At 40.0% G+C, this 24633-nt stretch overlaps 1 protein-coding gene across 3 annotated transcripts in view; it reads left to right on the top strand.

Annotated features, from left to right (window-relative positions):
• The window catches only part of kcnab1a (potassium voltage-gated channel subfamily A regulatory beta subunit 1a), a 111297-nt gene that overhangs the window by 64433 nt on the left and 22231 nt on the right, over positions 1 to 24633 (top strand). For all 3 annotated transcript variants that reach the window (XM_075473712.1, XM_075473713.1, XM_075473714.1), the window contains exons 2-3: positions 4340 to 4383; positions 19174 to 19211. In XM_075473712.1, the coding sequence (XP_075329827.1) occupies positions 4340 to 4383; positions 19174 to 19211 (82 nt within the window). The remainder of the gene's footprint in view (positions 1 to 4339; positions 4384 to 19173; positions 19212 to 24633) is intronic.

Here is a 24633-nt window from a genome sequence, read left to right as displayed (position 1 = left end):
AAAAGAGAATGGGCTTCACTATTTCTACTTTTTTATTGGCCTATCTCCAACTTATACCGGGCCACTTAAGTCCATGAAAATGGGATCAGTAGAGAAAGTTGTAGAGTTTTGAGTTGAAACTTTTTTGGCACTGGTCTGTGGGATTTCTAGTGTTTACTAAAACGAGAATTCCGCATTGAAATATTTTCTCAACCTGCCACTCGTTGGCTTCAGCTCTTTTTCTGTGAAGAATACAGCACATTTCCCCACACATCTGTATTACTTATGTGGTGTTCAGGCCCACTGGACCCGAGGATAAAAGTGTAAGAACACATGGTAAAAAAAAACAAGCACAGCAAACCTGTCTGCCACCATATATTTCCACACACTTACCTTAAGAAACCGAATGTCTTGCAGGAACATGCAAAACATACTTTACCACAACTGCATATTGGAGATGGGACACAACAAATCAATAGCTTTGTGGCCCTACAACTTATCATTATAAATATGTGTGTGCACTCAGGAAGGAGAAGAGGACATGGTTTACTGAACATGCAATAAGGTCAAGAAATACATTTGCAATGCACACATTCCAACAATTCAGCCTTCATGTGTAGTATAAACACCCAATAATATGTGCTCTTGCATTCTGTGTGTTTCTAGTTTGTTAATTGCAAAGCAATAACTGTCATTAATGATGGAAATCTCGATTCACTTTGGTTCAGAATGGGAAACTAACTGATCTTCCAAAAGCATTATCAACATAATATGCATGATAAGATTCGAGAGCGAAACACACAGGGCATCGACTGCACCTACTGTACATGTCTCTGTGAAGCAACTTGTGAAGATCGTTTTTCCTCTTGATAATTATATATATGTTGTTAAAACAGAAGCTATGCAGGCTGCGCTTCCCTCCAAAAAGAAAAGAAAAAAGAAACAGTCTGCTGGGATTGTTTATCATCAAGGATCTGAACAGCCGCCGCCTAACTGAGTAAACTCAGCTGCTGTTTATTTGGTGCATTCAACTTAATGTGGCACTGGGTAGTGCTGACTTCAAGCAGAACTTGTAATGTTGAGAAGAATGGGGACTGATTGTAGCCTGCCCCCCCCCCCCCCCCCTCCCCTCCCCTCCCTCTCTGCTGTGTTTCACCTCTGTCCCGAAGGAGACTTTCTCATACATCAACAAGCCTGAGGGCAGTTTGAAGGTATATCTGCTGAACAAAGAAGCAGGTGATAAAGAAAGATGGATGATGTTTAGGTGGACTAAAGGCTCTGTTAAATAACCGGGTCGTGAGTTTAGGTCAAATGAAAAAAACAAACAAAAAAAAGAATCTTTGTCTTCCTGATGTGTACACAAAGCTTGTTCTGAGATGTCATATGGGAGAAGGTTAAAAACGGTACAACTCTTTCCCTTTACGTTCATTAAAGTTGGTGACCATTAAAAGACTGCTCACAACCTTGTTAAATTGCAATCCATACAAATATTAATCTCATGACAAGATTAATCATAAACTAAAAGGCTGTTTTTTTTTTTTACCTAGTCTCCTAATATTTAAGGCCTTTGGCTACATTTAGAGTAGTCCCTCATTGCTTTTTGGTCAGTTATAGTGGACTGTGTTGTAGAAATGAGTCTCATAAATTGCTGACTGGAAGCATAACTTATACACTAACTTATGGGTTGATTTATTTATTTATTCATTTTTCCCCTGACGAGTCTAGTGGGGGAGCTGATGGTCGAATCAGATGACAGATCTCTGGTGATGACTGCTGACATGGAGGAGAGACGCAGAGACCAAGAGAGTGTTTTGGCAGATGAAAAGAGGATATGATATTGCTGAAGTACTGGGGGTATTAGAGAAAGGCATTATTGTCCATCATCAGGCAAATTAAGACATGTTTAAGAGGAGATGAATGGGCCCATTGATGGAGAAGGCTGGTTATGGTAGATTTGAGAGGTGGCTTTGTGGGGGTTTATGTTTCAATAAATATTTGATGGGCAAGGATGGTTGTATTAATGTGTGTGTTTAGTAGTGGAGGACCGTTTATTCATGTGAGGCTATAGGCATTTGCGTATTTCGAGCCATTTGAAAGGGGCTTTTTTAAATGAGGGAACCAATCACTTTGTCACTTCATCTCCCAAGTGGGGGAATTTAGTTTTCTTAGAATCATTCTCACATCTGATGTACTGTATTATCCTTTTTACTGCCATTTCTTCATCTGTCTTAATCTATTAGTGTGAAAGCTGAATAAGGGGGTTCATTATGTAGGCTCAGCAGGATAGGGGCCAACCAAGCTTATCTGAGCAAAGTTATTTGTCCATTTATTGCTTCTATAAGCTTAGCAGAGAAAAAACCATCTGTGCCTGGGAGTTCGAAAAAGCTATTTTAGCTTCAGTTCACCACTCCCCCATAAAACACAACAATCTGTAAATTTCTGCAAGTTTGTTGCTGTAGAAGAACGTTAAAAGGATTAAGAACCAGTGCTGTGATTAATGATTAATTAAAGCTTAGGAGCCACAGATCCAAATGACTAAAGCTTTAGGTTGTTTTTTGCAGTATCCACTCAAGAGATCCATTGCTATATGCTAGAGGTAAACCATCTAAAATCAATGTAAAGTTGTTTCAAGGTTAATGTGTTAAAGCAACAGTCTGTCTGTCAGTTTCAAACTGGGAACAAAAAGCTCCATAACAAGCTCACAAAAATGTTTTTAGCGTATTTGCTGAAATTATTCATTTTGTCATGACAAACTGCACAAAGTAGCCTTTAATGACTAAGGACACACTTTGTCCAAAAATGTTGAATGTCCTTTCTGTGTAGTTTTTAGGTCAGTGAAGACTAAATGCCTCATACAAAATTGATTTTATTTTTTAAGGGTGGCTCGATTTTATGCTCAATTGACTATTCTAGTACAGAGGTACACATCAGCACTGAAAAATAGAAGTGCTTCTGACTGGTGAAGAAAAATTAAAGATTGCTGACAGCTGTGAATAATGTGCTGTTCGATCAGTAAACAGGGTTATACGCCTGCGAATTTGATGTTGAACTGAGGCCATGCGTGTGTCTAATTGCAATCTTTGATAGAAAATGTGAATTTTCATTTCATGGTTGGATACTTTGAGGGCTGAACTGTGTGTATTGGAACTTCTAAAAAAAATGACCTCAAGGATGAGGCACTTTGGAAAGATGAAAATAACTGTGATGAACTTTTAAAAAAAGGAGAGAGGAAAACAAATGTGATCCTTAGTTTTGTTACATTTTAGGTACAACTTAACTTTTAGATGAGTTGTTCAAACCAGAACTGTGACGCACATAATTCTGTGATTTATTCAACATGCGCACAGTGTGACACACAGTGGCTTCTTTCTTGCACTTCTTAAAGGGGATTAAAAATGGGTGACTTCTATTTTAATTCTAGATCAACTCCTTAGCACCCTCTTTTAACAAGATTTGGGAAGTGTGCGTGCAAAAGTGTCAACATAACATATCGTAAACTCATCTCCCATGTGTACTGCCTACAAGCTGATGAATTGGTTTCAGTTTTATTTTTGCACCTGCTTGAATTGCAGAGGTTTGCTTTAGAAGTGTGTATGTGTATAATACTGAGTACAGTTTTGTGGGATTAAGTCCACATAGGCACCAGAGCCCAATCCCATTGAAGTGACATGTAATTTTCTGGGGTCATGGGTTAGTAGGGCTTTGTTTAGGGTTTGAACAGAGGTAAGGACAAAGGTTTGGGTTTGGCTGCCTGCTATGAATGAAAGTCAGTGCAGTGCCCTATTCAGGGCTCCCACATCGACTTGTGTGTGTTTGTGTGTGTGTCTGCTGAGTGGACACTGTCATAAGAGGCTGACATGACAGGACAATACATGTTCCTCAAGCTTGATTGAACATGACACAGATACCCACAGCGAGCTGGAACAGACGGGAAGGACAACCTCAGCTGTAAAACTGTAATCTGAGAGTGGAGCTATACAGTACACATTTTCCAAAGGCTAAACAGAAATCGAATCTCGGAACCAGTTAGAGCTGTCTAAACCAGTTTTAAGATGAACTACAACCCAAATGATATTTGGCGTATGGTCTAAAAGCGATAAACCCACTGACTTACTGTTTTGGTTCAGTCTTGCTGCTCTCATCACTGTTCGTTTTGTTTTCAGCTTTTGGTTGCTTTTGAGTAAAAAGGTAGAAAAAAAAGGTACGTGGCTTATCCAACACCAATGGCAAACAGGGGTGTGAATCTGTCACTTTTAAATCGTCCACATAAGGAGAGACTATCCAGATTACTGATTCACTTTTTGTAGAAGTGCCTGTGTGTACAGAAGATGCCTGATTCCTTTTTTCTCTGTTCATACAGGAACCTTGGAAAGTCAGGGCTCAGAGTCTCGTGCTTAGGGCTGGGTGAGTAACGTCAGCTTCACTACCTACACATCTTGACACACTCCCATCAGGCTTTGGAAATGAAACAATACAAATTACATAAATTTAAGAAACATACGGTATAGTGCAAAAGTCTTGAGCCACTCCTCATTTCTTTATATTCGAATTCCAAACAGCCAGACTTTCTTGTGATCATTTAAAGATCATTGGGCAATGGCTCTTCTGGCTTTCTAAAGGTCTTTTAAAAGTTTTTCTTTTAACATGGATGACTTTATCACTCATTTTCAGCCTGGTCTTTGTGCCTGACTATTTTCAGAGATATATTTGTTTTACATATTTGTTGAGTCACTTAACTCTGACCTTTAAATCATTGAAGCATAAAAAATGCTAAAGATAAATCACTTCTCAAAACAATTCTCAAAGAGCTTTTAGTCAAAAACTTGACTCGTCTTGGCCCGATGTCTTGTGTGTCCTTAAATAACTTGAGGAGACTGGCCAAGCAGAGGACAAAGATGAAGTGGCTGGCCTAAAAGATATCTACAGTAGATGAACAGCATCTGAAAGTCCTTTGGAAATAAGTGGAAAAGATTCAGCAAAGACCTGAGAGGGACCTGGGAGACTTATCGGGACTTTCAGTTGGCTTTCAGTTCAGGAGAGTTAATCTATTGTTCACTAAAGCCTCATAAGAAATGGTCTCTATGAAAGGGTGGCTGTCAAAAAGCCATTCTTTAGGAAGAAATAAAAGGCTGAGGCATACCAAATGACACAAGAAGAGGACAGAAAATTAGGCTGTGTTTACATTAATTCATTTCACCATTTCTTCGTGTCGGCGTCTTGCAAACTATTTACATTTACACACAAAGTTGCTGCCCTCTCAATAAAAGCCTAACTGTTTACTCTGAAACGGGGATCGGCTGATTCGCTAGTCACATGATTAATCAGCCATCACATCACATGATCGCCCTTGCATCTGGAGCATGCGCAACTGCTTAGAAAACACGACCTACAGGAAGAATCCCACTACAGTGAACCCTCGTTTTTCGCGGGGGTTACGTTCCAAAAAGAACCCGTGATAGGCGAAATCCGTGAAGTAGTAACCCTTATTTTTTTTTACAATTATTATACAATGAAATACTCCATAATACATTGAAACCGAAGAACAAAACCTTTTTACAGGCCCAAGCATTTGTTTAACAAATAAAAGTACTGTATAAACTTTTTTTTTTTTACAAATAACTACTGTAGCCTACTGTAAAATAATAATTTTAATCATCAATATGAACTGAAGGCTTCAAATTGCGGAGATCAGCACCGCCCCACCGCGACCCGAGTCACTGGATTAGAACGGGAGAAAATGAAAAATGATTTTGAAAAAAAATACAAAGTACAGTAGGACAAATAGTGACTCACGTGTATTTCACTGCTCTTCTGACTGAGCCGCTGCATCCTGACTCCGCTCTGTAGCGTTTTTTTCTTCTAAAGCCCGCGGTGCAGGTGTGTTTTTTCGAGAGAAGAACATAGTTATCGGTAGTTGTTGTCGCTCTTTTTTCTTCTGGGCAAAAAGATTTTTATATACCGACATGCCACCATCGATTATGTTTGAGATCTGTAACAAACGTGTATGTGTACATATTAAACCGCAACGTTATTGACACACAGGTAGAGTAGAAGCGGAGAGACTGTTTGGCCAATCAGAATGCAGAACACAATGCACGATGCAAATCCGTGAAGCAGCGACACTGTGAAAGGTGAACTGCGTTATAGCGAGGGTTGCTGCATTGTGTTGCTACCTGTAGCACGTCACAAGCGTCAAGAGGTTCTTCCAGTGTAAAATGTGTGTTCTCGTGGACAGATGACGAGGTGCAACTTCTTTTAAACACAACCATGGACTTTAAAGTTCGGTTTTAGGACATGGAGCAGGCTCCCATGCTGATCGTGGTTGTCCATGATTTCCATATTCTTCTCGATGACACGAATAGAAGGGAAGTGTGTAACTGAAGTGAGGCACGCCTGTTTGTTTTTAGTTTCCCAGCACTCAAGTCACATGACCAACAATACCAGCCTAGCGAATCAGGGAGGAGTACGTCATAGTGATGTTGTCCAACCAGGACGAGTAGCTGGAGCTCAGCACTGCGGATCCTCGTTTCTCACCGTTTACAACTGCTAAAATCAGCATCGTATGCGAATGCTTGCGTGGGCTCCGGCGTCTTTGAATCCTTCCACCTATGAAGTCGTATTCCAGTATTTTAATGTAAATGGACAGTGCATCCGCGATAGAAACGATATAGAAACAGATTAGTATAAATGGCACCTTAGTGGCAACAGGTCTAATGGAGCGATGAATCTTCCCTGGTGTGGGATCATTTTGACAGAGAATTAATTAAAAGGCAGCTAACATCCAAAGAAGAGCTTTGGAATGTCCTTAAAGTCATGTGTCTGTGTAGCCTAGCAAGCCAGACCCGTACAGCAAAAAGCTGTACAGAGGTCTAGTGACGCTGGATAGCAGTGTGGGCGGGATAAACGGTTGTCTGTTCAGTTGCTTCTGCACTCAACGCTCCTCACGATTTGATTGGCCCGATTAAGTTTCGATTTGCAGTCTCGCAAAACGACCACAAGTGACTAGACTGCGGCCGGGAGCAAATTCAATTTGCGGTTGCTAGGGGCGTCTAGATTTCTAGGCTAGTGTCTGTGTATATTTACATATAATATATAGGGGGGGACTGTTTTGCTGACAGAGCTACATACACCACTCACACACACACATATAGCCTGTGGCCAGCATTTCTATTTCTGTCACCATGAAGTGAACTTAAAACAACAAGAGATTTTTTGTGTCTGCAGAAAATAAACCAAACGTTTTCTTCAACTTTTATTGGAAAAACTCTAGGGTAGGATGCCAAAACTGATTTTGAGAAATAGAATGCACTAGAAACCTGGAGCACACTGGGACTAAAACATACTTTCCCCAGGAAAATTTGATAGTGATTGTAACAAAGAGCACTCCGTTCCCTGGAATTGAAGGCGGGCGTTGGGTATATATGGCACCATGCACTTTAACTGATAATATATGCACTTTAAAGGTCCATGGCATGAAAATAAATGGAGGCTTTTATATATTTTTATAGGCTTTAGTGGTCCCCTAATACTGTATCTGAGTTTTTTTCCCCAAAATTCTGCCTTGGTGCAGAATTACAGCCAGTCCCAAAAATGAGCTTTCCTTAGGATCCTCAGAATGAGCTGTTTAGTGGGGGTGTGGCCTTACTTACGCCTGTGGTACCTTGCGCAAATGTTTTGTGAATCGCTATGGCACGTAGATGTCACGGCAGCCCTGTGGCGTAAAACTAGCAAAACCTGTTGATATGAGCTTACTTTGACAATATGACGAACTAGTTACTGAACAACTCTCCTAACACAGTCAAACATCAAGCAAGTGCTACACAAGACACAGCAAAAAAGGCGTGCGTGAAGGGGAAAGCAGGAGTGAGGATTTTGACATTCTCAGCTGATTGCTCTGGTTTGCAAAGATGCACGTAGCGCGAGTCATTTCAATCAGGGGAAAGGCAGATATCGTGCGCGCCATAACACCAACAGCAGGACGGCTATCAAAACAACAAATAAGTACACAACACTCTCGTTACAGTAAATGAGGTGTCCACTCGCATACCTCATGCTATTTACCGTTACATTAGCGACAGTGACCGAGCTATTAGCTGCAGAGCTAACGACACAGACAGACTGACCGTTTTGACTCTGGAACCATGAATGAATCATTATCCTGATGAAATGCACTGAATTTGCGGATTCATTCTTCTTCAGGAAGCTTGAAGTAGGGGGTTTTGGTCTAAAATGAGCGAGCTAACCATCTCATGGGCATGCAAAACACCTCCAACAGCCCAGTTGGCAGAGATAAGAGCTTGCAGATGCTATTAGCTGCATAGCTAACCGTTAGCTAACGTTAACTGTTAACGATACAAACCCTTTCCTGTGGTAACAAGCTATGTAACTATACTGTACATACAGGAAAGCAACACAATAATAGAGCGTTAAATTACTTACTCTCGGGAATGAGATCCTTCCCCAAGTGAGAGATGAATGGAGCAGGAGATTGACAGGCGGATCGGTGCGGTGTCTGCAGTGATGCGGGCTCTGCACCAGCCCGTCGTAGTGAAAAAGGAGCTGAGCCAGAAGGCGAAGCTCTCGATTTACCGGTCAGTCTATGTTCCTACCCTCACCTATGGTCACGAGCTGTGGGTAGTCACCAAGAGAATGAGATCGCGAATACAAGCGGCTGAAATGAGTTTCCTCCGCAGGGTGTCTGGGCTCTCCCTTGGGCTCGGTATTAGCCCAAGTTCTCGAAACATTCGTAGGTGAAATATTTGGCGCACACATACACAAATCTCTTCGGTTCTGTCGTCACTTTCCCAGAAAAAAACAAAATCTGTCCACTGGCTCTTTAGAGGTTCTGATGCAGGAGCTCTAAACAGATTTTTTACATCCATGTACAGCGCAATGAGCTGGCCAAAGAGCTGTGGGCAGGGAAAGGCAGTTTTGGCATAGCCATATATGGGCTCTGGGTGGAAACAACCTCCACGTCATAAGCGGCGGCTTTCCCGATCAGGCCATCTGCATGGTCACATTTCCAAAGGCGGAGAATAATTTCCAGTGCATGGTTTAGGTCTATCGTCATTTTTAGCCACTGGGGTACCGCAGGCAGGCTAGAGGAACTCATGTTAATGTTAAACAACCTTAAAAACTGAAAATTTCATGCCACAGGACCTTTAATAATTGCGCAGGCACTTTGGTAATGCATTCGCACTTTATTTGATTTGCACAAGACAGTTTACACATTGCATTTTATTGAACACTTAATATAGATAGTTATCATTTATTGATTGGTTTAGATATTTCTTGTCCCTCGGTCAAAATGTTGACTGTGCTGGTGGGTGCTGTGATGGCCACATGGTTCCAACTGCAAGAAAGGGTCATTAGATTTAATGTTGATTTGTCTGGTAATTTAAATACTAAGAGGAAGTAATGGGATTTTCTTATGTATATGCTGTGCAATGAGTGTCAGTGTATTAGGAATGGTGTGTGTGTGTGTATTTTATTATTGTAACGTATTGGGATTGTGGATGAGTTTGTATTTGTTAATATATAATGTGTATATAGTAAGATTAGGTGGATAAAAGGTAATGAGAAATGTGTGTCAGGGGAGTGTGGGCATGTCGGAACGGTAAATGGTTCCTTCCTCATTTAATTGGCTGGAGATCGTATACAGGGCGCCATTTTGGTGTGGTTCCTGGTTGATGTGGGGGAGGTTTGTCTGCTATAGTCTGTGACTATAAAATACCTCTTCTGTGACACACAACAATCCTGCCTCGGTAATCTTTTGGCTGTATCGTCCAACTGTGATTGTGGTGATACTCGTGCCAGCGTAGACACACGGCTTCCATGCCACGATAAACACGGGTACAGAAAATATGGGAACTAGTTTGGAGGGCTGACATGAATTACGTTTTGGTGGTCCTCAACAATTCATTCATTCATAGATTCATTCTCTTTGAAGAAAAAAGTGCTTGATCAAATTGTCAAAGATTTCATTAGAGTGCGAACTCCTTCTGGTGTATCATAGATATCTCTGATTTGATAAGCACTTCTTCAAAAGTCCACTTTTCAGACTTTTTTGTGTGCTGGGACTTCATTTTCTGAGCTCAACTGCCAACCAAAACAGTTACACATGAGATATGTTGTACATTTATGCATGATATCAGGGTCCTTTTTTTTTTTTCCTTTTTATATTTTAAGTCCCAGAGAAGCTGTAGATTATCACCAAGTCAGTTTAATTGAGAAATATTTAATAGGTTTTTCAGCCTAATTTCTTGTGGAAACCCTCTGAAACTACATATGCTGCTCCAACCATAGTGGCTCCACTTTCATGTTATTGATAAATAAGTCATGTAGTAACATCTCAAGAGTCCTTCCTCACCACTAAAACCCATCTCGTTGGAAATTTTTTTTTTGCTCTGAGCCAAACATTGCTCAACAACAGTTGAATAAGAATAAATGATCAGATGATATACAGTATGTTGATGCATTTATTATCTTAATTGTAGCCTCACTGTTCGTCACCTTTCCACAGAGCTGCTTCATTTTGTAGAGATTTAATTATGTGTATTCTGGAAACTCAAGTTTCAAGGTCATGTCAAGATGTAAGCTGTATATTAGAATTCGACCTGACAGGATTAGGTAAACCAACATCCTGGTTATTATCCCTCTTCAGAAAAGGCCCTTGACTGTGAAGTTCTGACAACAACCAATAAATTGGATCAAAACCTCTGGTGTCCTCGTGGGACATGAGCTTTACATGGCTTAGACAGGCTGACCTTCATCTTAATGTTTCACAAGGTGTTGAAAATGCTGCTGAGTCAGGGCTGCACGAAAAAAGTTTTCTTTAGCTACTTTTGCTGTGTTTTGTGCATAGTCCCTCTCTAACTCACACCTCCCTGTAATTGCTGCAAATCCTGCTTGCGTAATACTTACATAATACCCAACTGAGTTTCCTTATATTTACAACTCTAATTAAAACAAAATAAAAAAAAAATAATGCAAATAACAGAATGCAGTAATTTGCAAGGCATCTTAAAAACCAGGAATGGGTGTAACAAAAGGTTTGAAAAGAAAGTGGCACTAAGGAAAAACAGATAAAGGAACATGTTGAAACTAGTTATGTTAACTGGCAACAGGTCCATCATTGGGCATAGAAAGAATACCTTGGAGGGGTGGAAGGTCCTATTCTTTATATGTCTATGGGGAAACCAATAACCCGAAAACGTATATTAGATTTATTATTTCGTTTTAAGATTAAGATCCGATTTATTGGTCATGCGTACATGCATACACATGAAATTTGTCCTCCACTTTTAACCCATCCAGGTTGGCACCTGTTGACACACACATGCACATGTCATGCACATGGTCACACACTCAGAGACAGATGCCAACCTGGAGCGGTGGGCAGTCATGAAGCACCCGGGGTGCATGGGGGGTATGGTGCCTTGCTCAAGGGCACCTTAGCCGTGACAAGGAGGTGGACTGACACCCCTCCAGCTGTCAGTTCCACCAATCTTTGAGTGGCGAGAGTGGGAATCGAACTGCCAACTGCCAACGGTTATTGGACGACCGACTCTAACCACTGAGCCACGGCCGCCCCTTGGTTTCCCTGTTTATTATTTGTTCTGTTTTGAGCTGAAAATGGGAAAACAAACACCAATATTCCATTTTTTGGTTAAACAGAAAAACGAATTATTGACTCGTTTTTTAATTTTTCTGTTTGCTAGATTGAATGGAATACTTGAATGAACGGATGATACACGGACCGGGTCGCCTCTCAGAAATAATCTGTGAAAAACTGTTTACAAATTGTGGAGCATTCAAGACTTTGAATGCAGCATCACGTGAGGGCTAGAATATCATAGTTATCCAACAATGACTTTCTGCCATGTGCACCAGATTCTCAGGATCTGTTGAGAAATTGTGTGCTGAGATGACAGAATAGATAGATAGATAGATAGATAGATAGATAGATAGATACTTTATTGATCCCGAAGGAAATTCAAGCATCCAGTAGCAGACATAATTAAGCAATAAAAATGTTTATACAATTATAAACACTTTAAAAACAATCTAAGAATTTAAAAAACAATTTCAAATTGAAGTAATAGTGAAGTGAAGGAATATTCAAAGTCTTTATCATTTTTCCAATATTACTGCCATCAAACTGAGAATGAACTACGGTACTATTTTTTGATGAAATAGTAAAATGTCCCACTTTCAACCTCCAATCTGTTTTCTATGCTCATGTGTATCATGAGATTTGTAAATAATCGCATTCCGTTTCCTTTACAGTTTAAACAGCAACACATTTTTCTTTTGAATTAAGATTGTAAATACACATTTTAGATAAGACGCTTATGCTCCAGTCCAGATGACGTCGTTTTCAGGGAAGGTCTTGCATATTTCAGCAAGACAATGCCAAACCACATACGGCGTCTATTGAAACAGAATGTCTTTGTAGTAGAAGAGTCCAGGTGCTAGACTGCAGTTCAGACCATTCATCAGTTGAAAACATTTGGCTCATTGTGAAACACAAAAGGAAGGATACATGGCCCTGTTCCAACTTTTTTGAGCAGTATTGCGGCCATCAAATTCACGATGAATTCACTTCACTCAAGAATTCAGTCTCTTCATTTCAGATGTGTTCTATTTTCTATCTGAATGAAATATTGGTTTATGAAATTTGCGAATCGTTCCATTCTGTTTTCATATTTTGTACTGTACTGAGGAGCTCTTGATAAACTTGTTTGGGGGAATACTTGTAAGAATTTCAACTCGGTCTGTTTAAGTTGAACTAAAGGTCCTGAAAAACACAAGTCAGACGTATGCCTCTGGCAAATACTGTAAATCAACCACTTTAAACAGTGGTGATGCTGGCTGAATGTGTTGTTGAAGAAAAGACACCTCAAAGCTGAGGCAGAATCATTTTATTTTATTTTTTCTCGCTGTTACCGCTGGGTGACTTCCAAAGATGCTTTTTGTTTGTCAACGTCTAATGTCTGGATTCCACTACAACTCTGTGTCCTGCTGCCATACGTTGTACATGGTCTGAGAGGTCTGACTCAAACTGGTTGAGCTGCTCAGTGCAGGAAAGGTCAGCATAATGCCAGCAGTCTGCCGCATGCTGTGCCTCAGGCAGATATGATGCAGGCAGGGGAGAGAGGAGGAAATGAGTAAGCAAGAACCATGATGGAAAACAGTCTATCACTTAAAGAAATCACAGGTAGAGCAGAAATAGATAAGTATAATGTGTGTGCCATGTCTGTGTGTGTGTGGCATGTGTGCAGCTTTTGTGACGCAAATCTTCTCTGCTTGCGATGTCACTGTTCGAGTTTGAGTGGCTTCGGTGACACAAAAACTGGTCTCTTGCATTAAAATGTGAAAGGGTCCTTAACTAAATGTCAGCATGTGATAGGTTTGGAGTGAGAATTTGTTGTTCTACAGTTCTTTCATTTGATGGAGAAATTCACCAGAGCAAACACCCACCCAGAGACACACAGAACACGCATGCAATCATGTTAATTCACGACTCAGTTATCTGTTTGTAAGTGTCGCGAGTTGTCAGAATATCGACCAAAAGATGTAACTCTCGCAGGAGTTGCAAATCTGCAACTGCAGCACTGTCTCAACAGCACCTGGAGCATTTACATAAATCCTCTTTCTCATAGAAATTCTCCTCTTATTGCTGTTCAGAATTTTCTCAGCCTACATTTCCACTCTTCATTGAATAATATGCACAATGGAGACATTAATCCTGGAATGTGTCATCTTAAATGGGTATCATGATTAAAACAAACAAACACACACACACACACACACAAACACACACACAAAAAACCCCATCACCTTTGAACTTTTTTCTTGGTGTTTATGTAAGAGAGAACCTGGAAAGGTAGATCAATTTAGATTTTCTGTGTCATTATTCCAGGTACAGAGTGCAGTTCTGGCAGTTTGGTGATGTGAAAAGGTCAGGAAAAATGATGAAGAAGCTGTTTTTTGCTCTCCTTTCTGTCCAAACCCTCCCCTAAGAAAATAAAGTCCACGGAAATCAGTAATAATCAGACTTCTCCACAGCAAGCACATGCTGAGCAAATATGTTAGGCACGATAAAAATCACCGAGGCATCTGAATATTCTTTGTTCATTTTCAAAAATTGGTGACAACAATGTCAGAGCCAGAAAATGATGAGAAGAAGTCCTGCAGCAGATGGTGTGGCTTCCACAGAGCTCGTATTTCACAAAGTCAGATTGGGATCATGTGAGGACACAAAAATCCACTGAGGATCTGTGGTATGTTCTCCAAGATGCTTGGATAAACACACTTGCCAATGATATTTTTTTATGGAAGTGTATGGAGGAGAGCTTTTCACTCCAATTATTGATTTGGTTTGAGGCTTTACTATCTAATCTATCTAAAATGGACTTTTGTTTCGCTCACTAATTGGTGAACTTTGGGCACTGAAGTTATGCCTTGAAAAACATTATAGTATGCCTTGAAATAGACCCTCTCACAGCATTTACAGAATTATATTTGTCTTGAAGATTTCTGATATGGGATTAACAGCAAACAATCTGAAAAATTCAAATTTCAAATCAAATTAAATAGATTTGATGAAAGAAGCCAGATAAACTGATGTGGACGTTTCATTCACATGAGAAAATATTCAGAGGGATACACTAGATTTCTCTCTTGGTTTCATTTTCACCTTTTCCCACGTCTTACTTCCTAAAATATACTTCTTCATTCTTCTTCTCTCGGTGGCCCTGCGGGCACTATTCTCTCAGGGCCCAGCTGCAGCTATAAGCAGTCTGTTATTTTGTTAAGAGGTTTGTTTGGGGTGGGGGGATTTGTCTGTGCTGAAGCACGATCAGGAGGGCTTTTACACATTTACACATTTACTCTCTAATGAACATTTAACTCACACAAAACCCAAAGAAAAGTCTTTAGTCTTTAATGAAAATTACTACAAACCTTTCTTGTATTATATAGTTTTCAATAAATACATCTAGTTGTTTTTCTTGGCTTTGTGAAATATTTTACATCGCCATTCTCTGAAATTAACAGCATGCTTGTTAAAATTCAGTATTCTGTTTGTTAGTACAACAGGCCACAGTCACAGTATTTCATTCCATTAACAATAAGAACCACATTCAAACTCAGCATGATTTCATATCACCTCAAAATAAATCCACCTGAAAATGCCCCATGCTGTGTAACAGCACTGTCTATCAACGGTTAATGGAAACTGAATCAATTAAAAGAATAATGTTAATAGAAAAAAAAGATTATACAGAGCCAGCAGTTCAGAGGGTGGATTGATTGGTGTAAATTCATCAGGACCTCTCAGCGTGGGTGGTCTGCAGCTACAGAAAACACACTATCTTCATTCACTGACAACAGCAAACACAGTGGCCACCTACAGGGTTTGGGGGGGGGGGGGTCTGTAGTAGCTCACTGTTCGCACACACAGGCTCCAACGCTCCCAATTATTTGAAAATATGGAAAACGGTGTTTGTGTGTGTTCACGTTTCCTTTTAAGTTGCTGGCAGGACAAAATCAACACAAACAAACCAAAAAAAAAACACGTAGACACAGGATTCAAGATTACTGTTATCTGAGACTTTTTCTGTCCCCTTGAAATAATCAAGGCATGATTCAGGTCCACATCATTTCTGTGCCGCACTATCGATCGATGAATTCTTAAAACAGTTCTTGAGGATCGACTGCTGGGATAGGCTCCAGCCCCCCCGCGACCTGACCGAGGGATTCAGCGGTATAGAAAATGGATGGAGTTCTTGAGGATCATTCTGCAGTCCTGCGACTTATAAGTCAGGAAGCAGGGGATTGGACTTGTGATATACTTTTGAAGGAGAGATACAGAGGGGAGCAATATCCTATCATGTGTTATCTACTTTCATTTTTTACTTTACGCTCATCCTTCAAGATCTGCGTGGTTCAGCATCCTAATCGGGGTTTCATACTGTATACGCTCCTAAAAGGATCTGACATCCAGAGTCTTTTTCTTCTTTTTTTTTAATCTATCAACCTTTTAAACCCTCAGTAGAGTTTTTCTTAATGGTCTCCTTTACAAGTTCTGTCTCCTCTAATAGTGAAGCCTTAATGATTAGATTATTCTCTGATCTTAACTGAAAAAAACACATCATATTTCATTTTCAACAAAACTCTTGAGGCAATTTCTTTGTGCACCTGGCTTCTTTGCTGACTGTAGTTTTAACACATATCAACCAAACTATCACTTGCCTTCTTATGAGTTTCATCTACATAAACCTATACTTGCGTAGTGACTTCACCATTTTGTTGGAGCTGGAAATTGGTTGAACAATCCAACAGAAAACATGACTTAGCTTTTCCACCTGCAGCCAGAGTGTCTGAAAATGCTGACAAAAGGGAGATCAGTTAAACTGAGAAGCTACAGTGAAAGGCCAAATCTAAATGGGGGCCATGTATTGAGCTTTTCAGCAGTGTACACTCAGGTTAAATGGATTCACATCATCATTCCTTATCATACTTTCTGTCTCATATCCAGCCTTTTAATTGTCATGTCAGTTTGTCTGGTTCCATTTGAGCTGGCAAGTTAAGAGATGGGATGTCATTGAGAAACGAAAGCAGAAGAATGTGGCTGGATAGAAAAGAATGAGGAAAGGGAATTGTCAAAGACACCCTGCTATATAGGTGCTTTTGTAAGTAGTTGGTTTAAGCTTATACCTCTCCGTTTATCAGGCTTATCAAATTTGCTATAGTTGCATAGCAACATCAAGTGACACTTCCAGCAATTTCCACCAGCAGCTGCCAATATAAAAGAAGAAAAGACCGGCTTGTTGTTTGGAGGGCTTTCATTTCCATCAAACAGAAAACCCAGCCAGGGCGAGAGGAGCAGTGGCCTTGACATTAGAACTCTGCAGGGTCTGCATCCCACGCTGAGCCTCTGACACAAAGCTCAGAGCTGCGACTGGACATCGTCAGCTGTGATTACATTTCCACCACGCCGGAGTCAGCTTAAAGCAATGATGGAGCGCACACACAGACACCCACGTGGATGTACAAACGCTCGCATTGACATTAACACACACATGCCCAGGCAAAAATGTAGATGCATGTGTGGATAGGGAGTACCACACGGATGCATGTAACACCTGTACTTTAGGTGCAGTTGAGGCTCACCAAAGTTGACATGATCGTTGGTGTTAGCAATGTCCAAAAGCATCTTCCAACATCCGTCAGCGATTGTCAGTGCTTCACCCGGTAGGTCACCGTCCCTCTTGATAGTAATTCTGCTGATGTTGCATGTTGAAAACTGCATCTTTCTGCTCCTCATTAAGGTCAAGATAATAAAGCAAGCATCACCAGAACCAGTGTGTCGTCAGGCCGTCATCTGTAAATGAAGTCTCAGAGGAGTTGAGAGCGTCGCAGTGTATAGAATAATGAGCTCTGCTGTATTATAACATCCTGTCTTCTGAGATGAGCAGACGGTTTTGTGCTTTTTCATTGCTCCCTGTCTCTGAGCCTTTGTTTCATGACAGTTGAGCAGTGCAGGTCAGCTAAATCAGAGAAATAACTGTTCGTATGGTGAGAAATTACGATCACTGGGGCACATGCTGGATGAGAGAATGGCAGATGAAAGATTCAACAGATTAAATAGAGAAAAAAAGAGAGGAGGTGGGTCTCATTAATAGATTAATAAATCTGCAGAGAACACTTAAATGGTCGGCAGGGATCAATAACTCACAGAAGGAAGGCTATGACCGCTACCATTTGTTAAGTAGAAAAGTACATGTTCGCCCGAAGTTGAAAAAGTTTTCTCGTTTTTAATGAACTGCTTTTGACACCGTCTGCAGGTTATTAGTGATGTATTGCTTATAGATAATTAATTTACACTGTAACAGTAATTTTTCCATAAAATACATTTTAGGCTACAGGGTCAATTTTGATCCCAGGAAAAAAGTCCTTATATCAATAGAATACAAGGCTGATGTCAACACAACTTTTTCATCCAATATTGATCGCTGTCTGCAATGACCTGACAGCCTTTATTACGTTTTTTTTTTCTTTGCCCTTTTACTTGTATTTCATTTGTAAGCTTGCAAGCTGATGTTATACACTGTTGGATCTAAGTGAGCAAAGAGTAGAGCTAAAGCTTGGGAGCAAGCACAAAAAAAAACAAAACAGACAAGGTCAAGAAGCACCAAAATTAGTTGAGTAATTGTCATTAAAATATCCTCAACTTGATCAGAATTATTGTATTTGACTAGAATAGAAATGTGTCGAAGGATAACACGACTCATACATAATTATCTAAAATGATAAAAGTCGATAAAGATCTAAAACATCTAAAACAGATGAAAGCTTTTTCTCAGTAATACAATGGACCACACCCAATAAATAAACTATGATGCAACTACAAGTACTTTAAAACACAAAATCAGCTATTCCATTTAGTGTTGCAAAATCAAAATATTTCCGTGGAAGCTCTCGTTTCAACAGATTTTAAATAACGTTCCTCGTTTCTTGCCGTGCAGCACAGGTTTTACTGCGCCTCTTACTGCAATCAGAAGCTTTGCTGCAGTAAAAGGTTAAAGCAGACACTTTTCTGATAAGCAAGAGGTTTTTTCTATTTTTTGTTATTGCTTGACAGGCAGAGTGGGACAGTATTAGATAGTTAGAATTGTTTTGACAGGATCTGAATGGAAAGTGTTTATTCCACAACAATGCAACTTGCATACTCACTGAGGAACTGTGCTGAGGATTTAGTATCTCCTCTTGATGGGTGTCTCAGCCTTTTATCTAGCTTTTCAGCAGTTTTCGGAGGGCAGTCAAGAGCATGTTGTCAGACGCGCACACATGCGCACTCGTCATACATACACAGAAAATGCTCATATTGATGGGGGAGAAACGGTTTTCCAGAATGACATGACAGTAGCAAACAGCAGCAGTCATGAGTGAACACCAAGTCATTCACACAAGGTGATCCCTCGATACTAAGCGATAACTCTGAACAGGACAGATTTTTCTCTGGGGAGCTTGACAGCTTCCCCTCAGCTGGTGCCAGGGATTAGTTGTGTTTACTGCAGGATGTCAAACACATAAGCACAGAGACACTGACAGAAAGGACCGACGGGATGGAAATGTTTGCTGAATGATATGATGGCATGACCCTGTCTCTCTCTCTCTCCTTTCCAGGCACATGGGTGACATTTGGAGGACAGATAACAGATGAGGTACGAATTATAATTATTAGCTGGTTATTGATGTCATTGTAGCAGGCAATAATGAGTTTGTCTATAAAGACGTGCGGTAATGAGTGCGAAATAATGCAAAAAAGCCTGACATTAAACACTGAATTTCAAAAGCTTATGACACCCAGCTGATTTGAATGTTATTGGAACATGAATGGCCACTACCAGTTGTTATCATGCCCATAGATATGGTCAGTGGATGTCTTTCTCCACCCTCTGCGAGACTCAATGCTGTACACTGTTATAGGTGCAGTAAGAAACTCCATGTTTGGATGTTGAGGGTATATCATCCATCCATCCATCCATTTTCTATACCTGCTTAATCCAGTTTAGGGTCGCGGTGGGGCTAGAGCATATCCCAGCTGTCATTGGGTCAGAGGCAGGGTGCACCCTGGACAGGTTGCCCGTCCATCACAGGGCCACACAGAGGCAAACGAGACAAACAACCCTCCGCACTCCGAGGGACAATTTAGAGTCACAGCAAGCAATTGCCTCAAAAATTATGCAAAAACACTTCAGATTGAGTAACCTTTAAAAAATGAACTACAGAAGTCAGGGAGCCAGCATGCTAGGAGAAGCTGGCAGTCCTGTGTTCCATTGTTTGAGAGCTTAATAAAAAGCAATGAAATCCTTCTGACCAAAAAAGGATGTTTTAATATCACATGAATGGGGAACAGTTTTTAACTATATTCATGCATCTTGTCACATGGAATGAAACAAAAAAGTGACAGAGACCGGGCCTTTTTCTGTTCAAAACAGTTTTAAAACTCTTGAGAGTGATAAATGAAGTAAAGCACAGCGACTGTCAGACATCTGTCACAATTTTTTCAAAATGATGGCGCCACAGTTACCACTGATGACCCCATGCGGTTGGGTGTAAGAGGAAGTTCTAATATCCACATGCTGAATTAGTCTACTACCAAAATTTCTGGATTTGGAAACTGCTGGATAATGTGCTTGTTTTCCATGTTTCTCAAATCATTTGACCAAAACCCTCCTAGATTTTCACATAGAGGACGATACAGAGAACTCAAAGTAACAAATGAAACAAAACTGTTAAACTTGATCGTTTTGATGTAGAGGATTATGATCCAATATTACTTCTCTCTGAGTGGCAAAAGCAAATGAAGCCCGAGTATTAGCAGTTCATTTGAAGGTGGGGTTAGAGGGGAATGATAATCAGTTTTGACCAAGTGGCTTGATTTATTTGAAGAGCTAAGATCTACATTCAAGTCTGATCATGTTTAGTGTAACAGGTGTAACATGAAAAAAAAGGTATTTGTGAGGACCTCAGAAAAATGTCAACAAATCCATGTATACAAATGGAGAAATTTCAAGATCATTGTTCCTCAGTAGGAACTGACCAACAGAGATCACCCCAAGAGCGAGACATATATTAGTCAGCAAGGTTACAAAAGGAACCCGGTGTAATAACTAACAGCTCAGTGCCAATTTAAGGCCTGTCTAATACCAGCTAATGTTGTTTATGAGTCCTCCATCAGGAAAACACTGAGGAACAATGCCAGGCTGCAATAAAAAAGCAAGTACTCTTTAAAAAAACAAACAGTGCAGCCTGTCTGCACTTTGCTAAAGATCGTTAGGACAAACTGAAAGGCTGTCGGTTCAGATGAGACCAAAACTGCAGTTTTTGGTTTGGTGAAAGGAACACTACATTTCAGCACTGAAACCTTATCCCATCTGTGAAACATGGTGGTGTAATGCAGTTATATAACCTTACAAACTTTCAAAGACTACTCTAGAAATGACAGACAAGGGACATACTGAGAGGCAACTAATGATGCGTTCATGTGCCAACATAGGTCCCCTTTACGCTCTTCTTGATGAACATTAACATGCTCTGATGTTGCTTTTGGAGTTCTGGCCTTTGACATCACACACAGATGTGATGAGCACACTTAAAGTGACACAGATGAGAACAGAGTTCATCCCAGAGGACAAAAAAAACCCAGAAAGCTTATGTAACAGCATTATTTTTCTTACCTCAGGGTTTTGTGCCATCAACTCACTCGACTCACATGGTACCCCTAAAGCTTTCTCTTTTTCACTTCATTATGACTGTCCCCAGTGCCAGTACAAACGTCACCAGTATTCCTCAGACACTTTCGGCGACTTGAGCAGCTGAGATTCCCATGGGAAAGGCTGGTTGGCTGACACAGAATCAGTGTCAGATATTACATGATTGATTCCAGTGGGGAAGGGAATGTTTTAAAGGAATATTTTTGTTTAATCGGGCTGTGTGAAGTATTTATGAGTGGTCAGAGTCTTGCCTGCATTAGAATGGTCTTTATTTGGAGAATCAGAAGGAAAAGTTTGTGTGATACAGTCCACATTGCCCGCAAGGTGTTGCAATCCAGACTACGTACAGTGTTGCTGCACAGACATTCTGTGCTGGAGGAAGCACAAAGAGCTGTGACTGCTTTCCACTGCAGGTAAGACACCAACTACTTCTGAGTACTTTATGCAACCGCACAAAAAAAAAACAAACACATTTCTTACCAGATAAAGAATTCTGCAACATCAGAAGCGCAACCATCGCGTGCAGTGCTGTTGGGTTAAAAACTCCTGTGCTGCCCTGTTTAATGTCATCGACTTCATGTGCCCCCAAATATTTTTCCTGCTTTCAGCAGAGTTCAGTGTCTCTATACTAATTAAGAAATGCACAAATGTGGCACACAAATATCTGCACCTCATCAAATCTATGCTAGAGGAGCACAGTGTCTTCCAGAGACGCAACAAAAGTCCAAGATGTTTCCTTCTTTACTTGCTATGACATCTAATACGGAATTTTTGATTAAATGTTTTTAATATATGTTTATTTGTAAGCAATGGCATTAACGATATTGGCCAGGAAGATATTTATAAAAAAGGCCATCACCACCTTTTTCAAACTCCCATCAAGTATGCATTATCAAAGTTTGTTTCTCTACATTCTCGTCTTGACATTAACTTGTTCCCAGACAGAAAGTTAAGTAAGTAAACACTGCTCACTTGTTTAAAAGTGGAGCAAAAATGATAGTGAATTTGACGAAAGTATCTCTTCATGTTGACTCTGATGCAGCAAGTTTGGAGTTTGGAAGAGGCAGCACAGTCATAAAGCCCTCTCTTAAGGCTGTGTGGGCTGTATGTGGGAGGCTACTGCGGCCTTGATTCTTGGGTTTTGAGACATCATCACATCACTTCCATCTATGGAAATTCAATTTTCTTCCACCCCTTTATGCTCCAGAATAAACACAAAGAAAGATGCCTGAGGCATAGCCGCCCAGGTGTTCCTGCTACTTTACAATGACTCAGTGTTTGTCTATAGGTGAGCGCAGAGGTACATGTGTTTTATGTCCAGTTTGGGTATTTGAGTTACACACAGAATGTTTCTGCAGTATGTGTTCGACTTCCCAGAAGTATCTCACCATCTGAATGCCATCAGTCACATTCGGTTCATCAAATGGGTCTAAAAGTCAGAAAACAGCGAGAGAAGGAACGCGTGATGTTTCATCACCATCGCAAACTTTCTGACCCTTTAAATGTCACGTTAAGCTCATTTTGACAGTGACAGGCCGAAATGAAGAGGAAGAACGCTCTCCTCTTCATTTTTTTCACGGCACATTGTGGTATATAAGTTCTCCTTACTTTTTATTGATTTTACTTTTCCACCGGAGTCTCACTAACTTTTTCAGTGCATGTCTTTCAGGAATTTCTTACATTTGTGTTTGTGTTTTACCTAATGCTTCTTCTCTTCATTAACAATTACCCTCTGGTGACCCCAACAGTTAGTTTCCCATCTGCTCTCATCAAACCCTGGTAAGGAAAAACACATGCTGTTCATTTTCTTTCCTCAGCCTCTCCCTCCTTTTTTGATCCCCTCTTTTTTTAACCTCTGAATTATCCAACTTCATTTTTTCTTTCTGCTCTGTTTGTCTTGATAGCAGTTGAGGGCACAGCGGCTGAATGAAGCACTTTGAAATGTAGACATTGTTCTCTCTGTCAGATTTCTTCTTTCCTCTGAACCTTCTGTGAACACGGCAGATTTCCATCTGATAATGATGCAGTTCTAGCAAAAGGATGGATTCTGGAAAAGTACAGCTTATATAAAGTGAGAAAAAAAATAGCACTGGCTCAGGCAAAAACAACAGACAACGAACCGTGTTTGTAAAAAATACATCACCCTAAAACTATGAACTGTTATGATAACTGGCTAATTCCTATTATGTCATTTTGACATGTTATTATTCTATTTAAGATTTAGAATGTGATGCACAAGCCTGCTTTGATCTATCTTCACTATGTCAAGGCAGCCTTTCGGCATCACAAAACTTGGTCTCCTCTTAACTTTGATAATAATTTTTCCAAAGAGATCCTAACACCTTGTGATTCAAGAACCTAAAACGAAGTAAAAAGAGGGAATAGAAGCCCTGAAGTCTAAGGCTATTTTGAAGCTTTCACCAAAAAATAGATAAATAAAAAGAACATGAAAACAACATTGAATTCACTGAGTAATAATTACACAACTGTGAGGACAAAAAGAACAACCTTGGGCTAACTTTTGGAGAGATTCTTTGTAAGATGTGTAAGTGACATTTTACTTCTGCTTAATGCAATAGAACCAAAGCAAAAAAATCTGTTTTACTTATACTGATGCTAAAGTGCTTTTTCTTTGTATGTTCCTCTGTTAAATATATATATATATATATATATATATATATATATATATATATATATATATATTTAATAATAGACACTGCCTGGTCACCTTACAGAGATCTCCATGATGGAGGAAGTAATACTATGGGTTGGTTCATACACTCCTAACATCAAACTCTCAACTATTTACATTTAAGCCCAAGATTAAATATAACCATGCCAAGTTTTTTTTTTCATCATTAGTGATATTTTTAGTCGACTGATTTCTTTGCAGTACAAATGACGCACAATGATTCACTGAGAGGATAGAAGAGCCAAATGTATGGAGTTTATTTTGTGTCAATAAGTTTAAAGAAGACTTTTATAAGAGCAAGCAAAATATATCAATTCAAAAACTAAATTTAAAAAAGTCAAACAAAAAAAACTAATTCAAACAAAAAATACATGATTGCAATTAAAAAAAACTGAAATCGTGTAAAATATTTGCCTTCGCCTCCTTCTCAGTTTTGGTTGTTGTCGTTTTCTTTGATTACGTCTCCAGCTTTCTCGTTTGCGCTCCCTGACTTTTTGTTTGCGGTTTTGACACAAACGTGCCTGGTGGGTGGGCTTTCGACGGGGGCATTCCTATTGGCTTATTTGTGTTTGACGGACAGCCAAGCAAGCGTACGAAGCAGCTCTGGCCACAGCAGCTACTCTACTTCTGATTGGTTCTAAAAACGAAAAGGAAACTTACAATTTTTTCCATAAT

The sequence above is a fragment of the Odontesthes bonariensis genome, chromosome 9, assembly GCF_027942865.1.
Source record: "Odontesthes bonariensis isolate fOdoBon6 chromosome 9, fOdoBon6.hap1, whole genome shotgun sequence".
NCBI lineage: Eukaryota > Metazoa > Chordata > Actinopteri > Atheriniformes > Atherinopsidae > Odontesthes > Odontesthes bonariensis.
The sequence above is the reverse complement of the archived record's forward strand: the minus strand, read 5'-3'. Positions and strand labels throughout refer to the sequence as shown.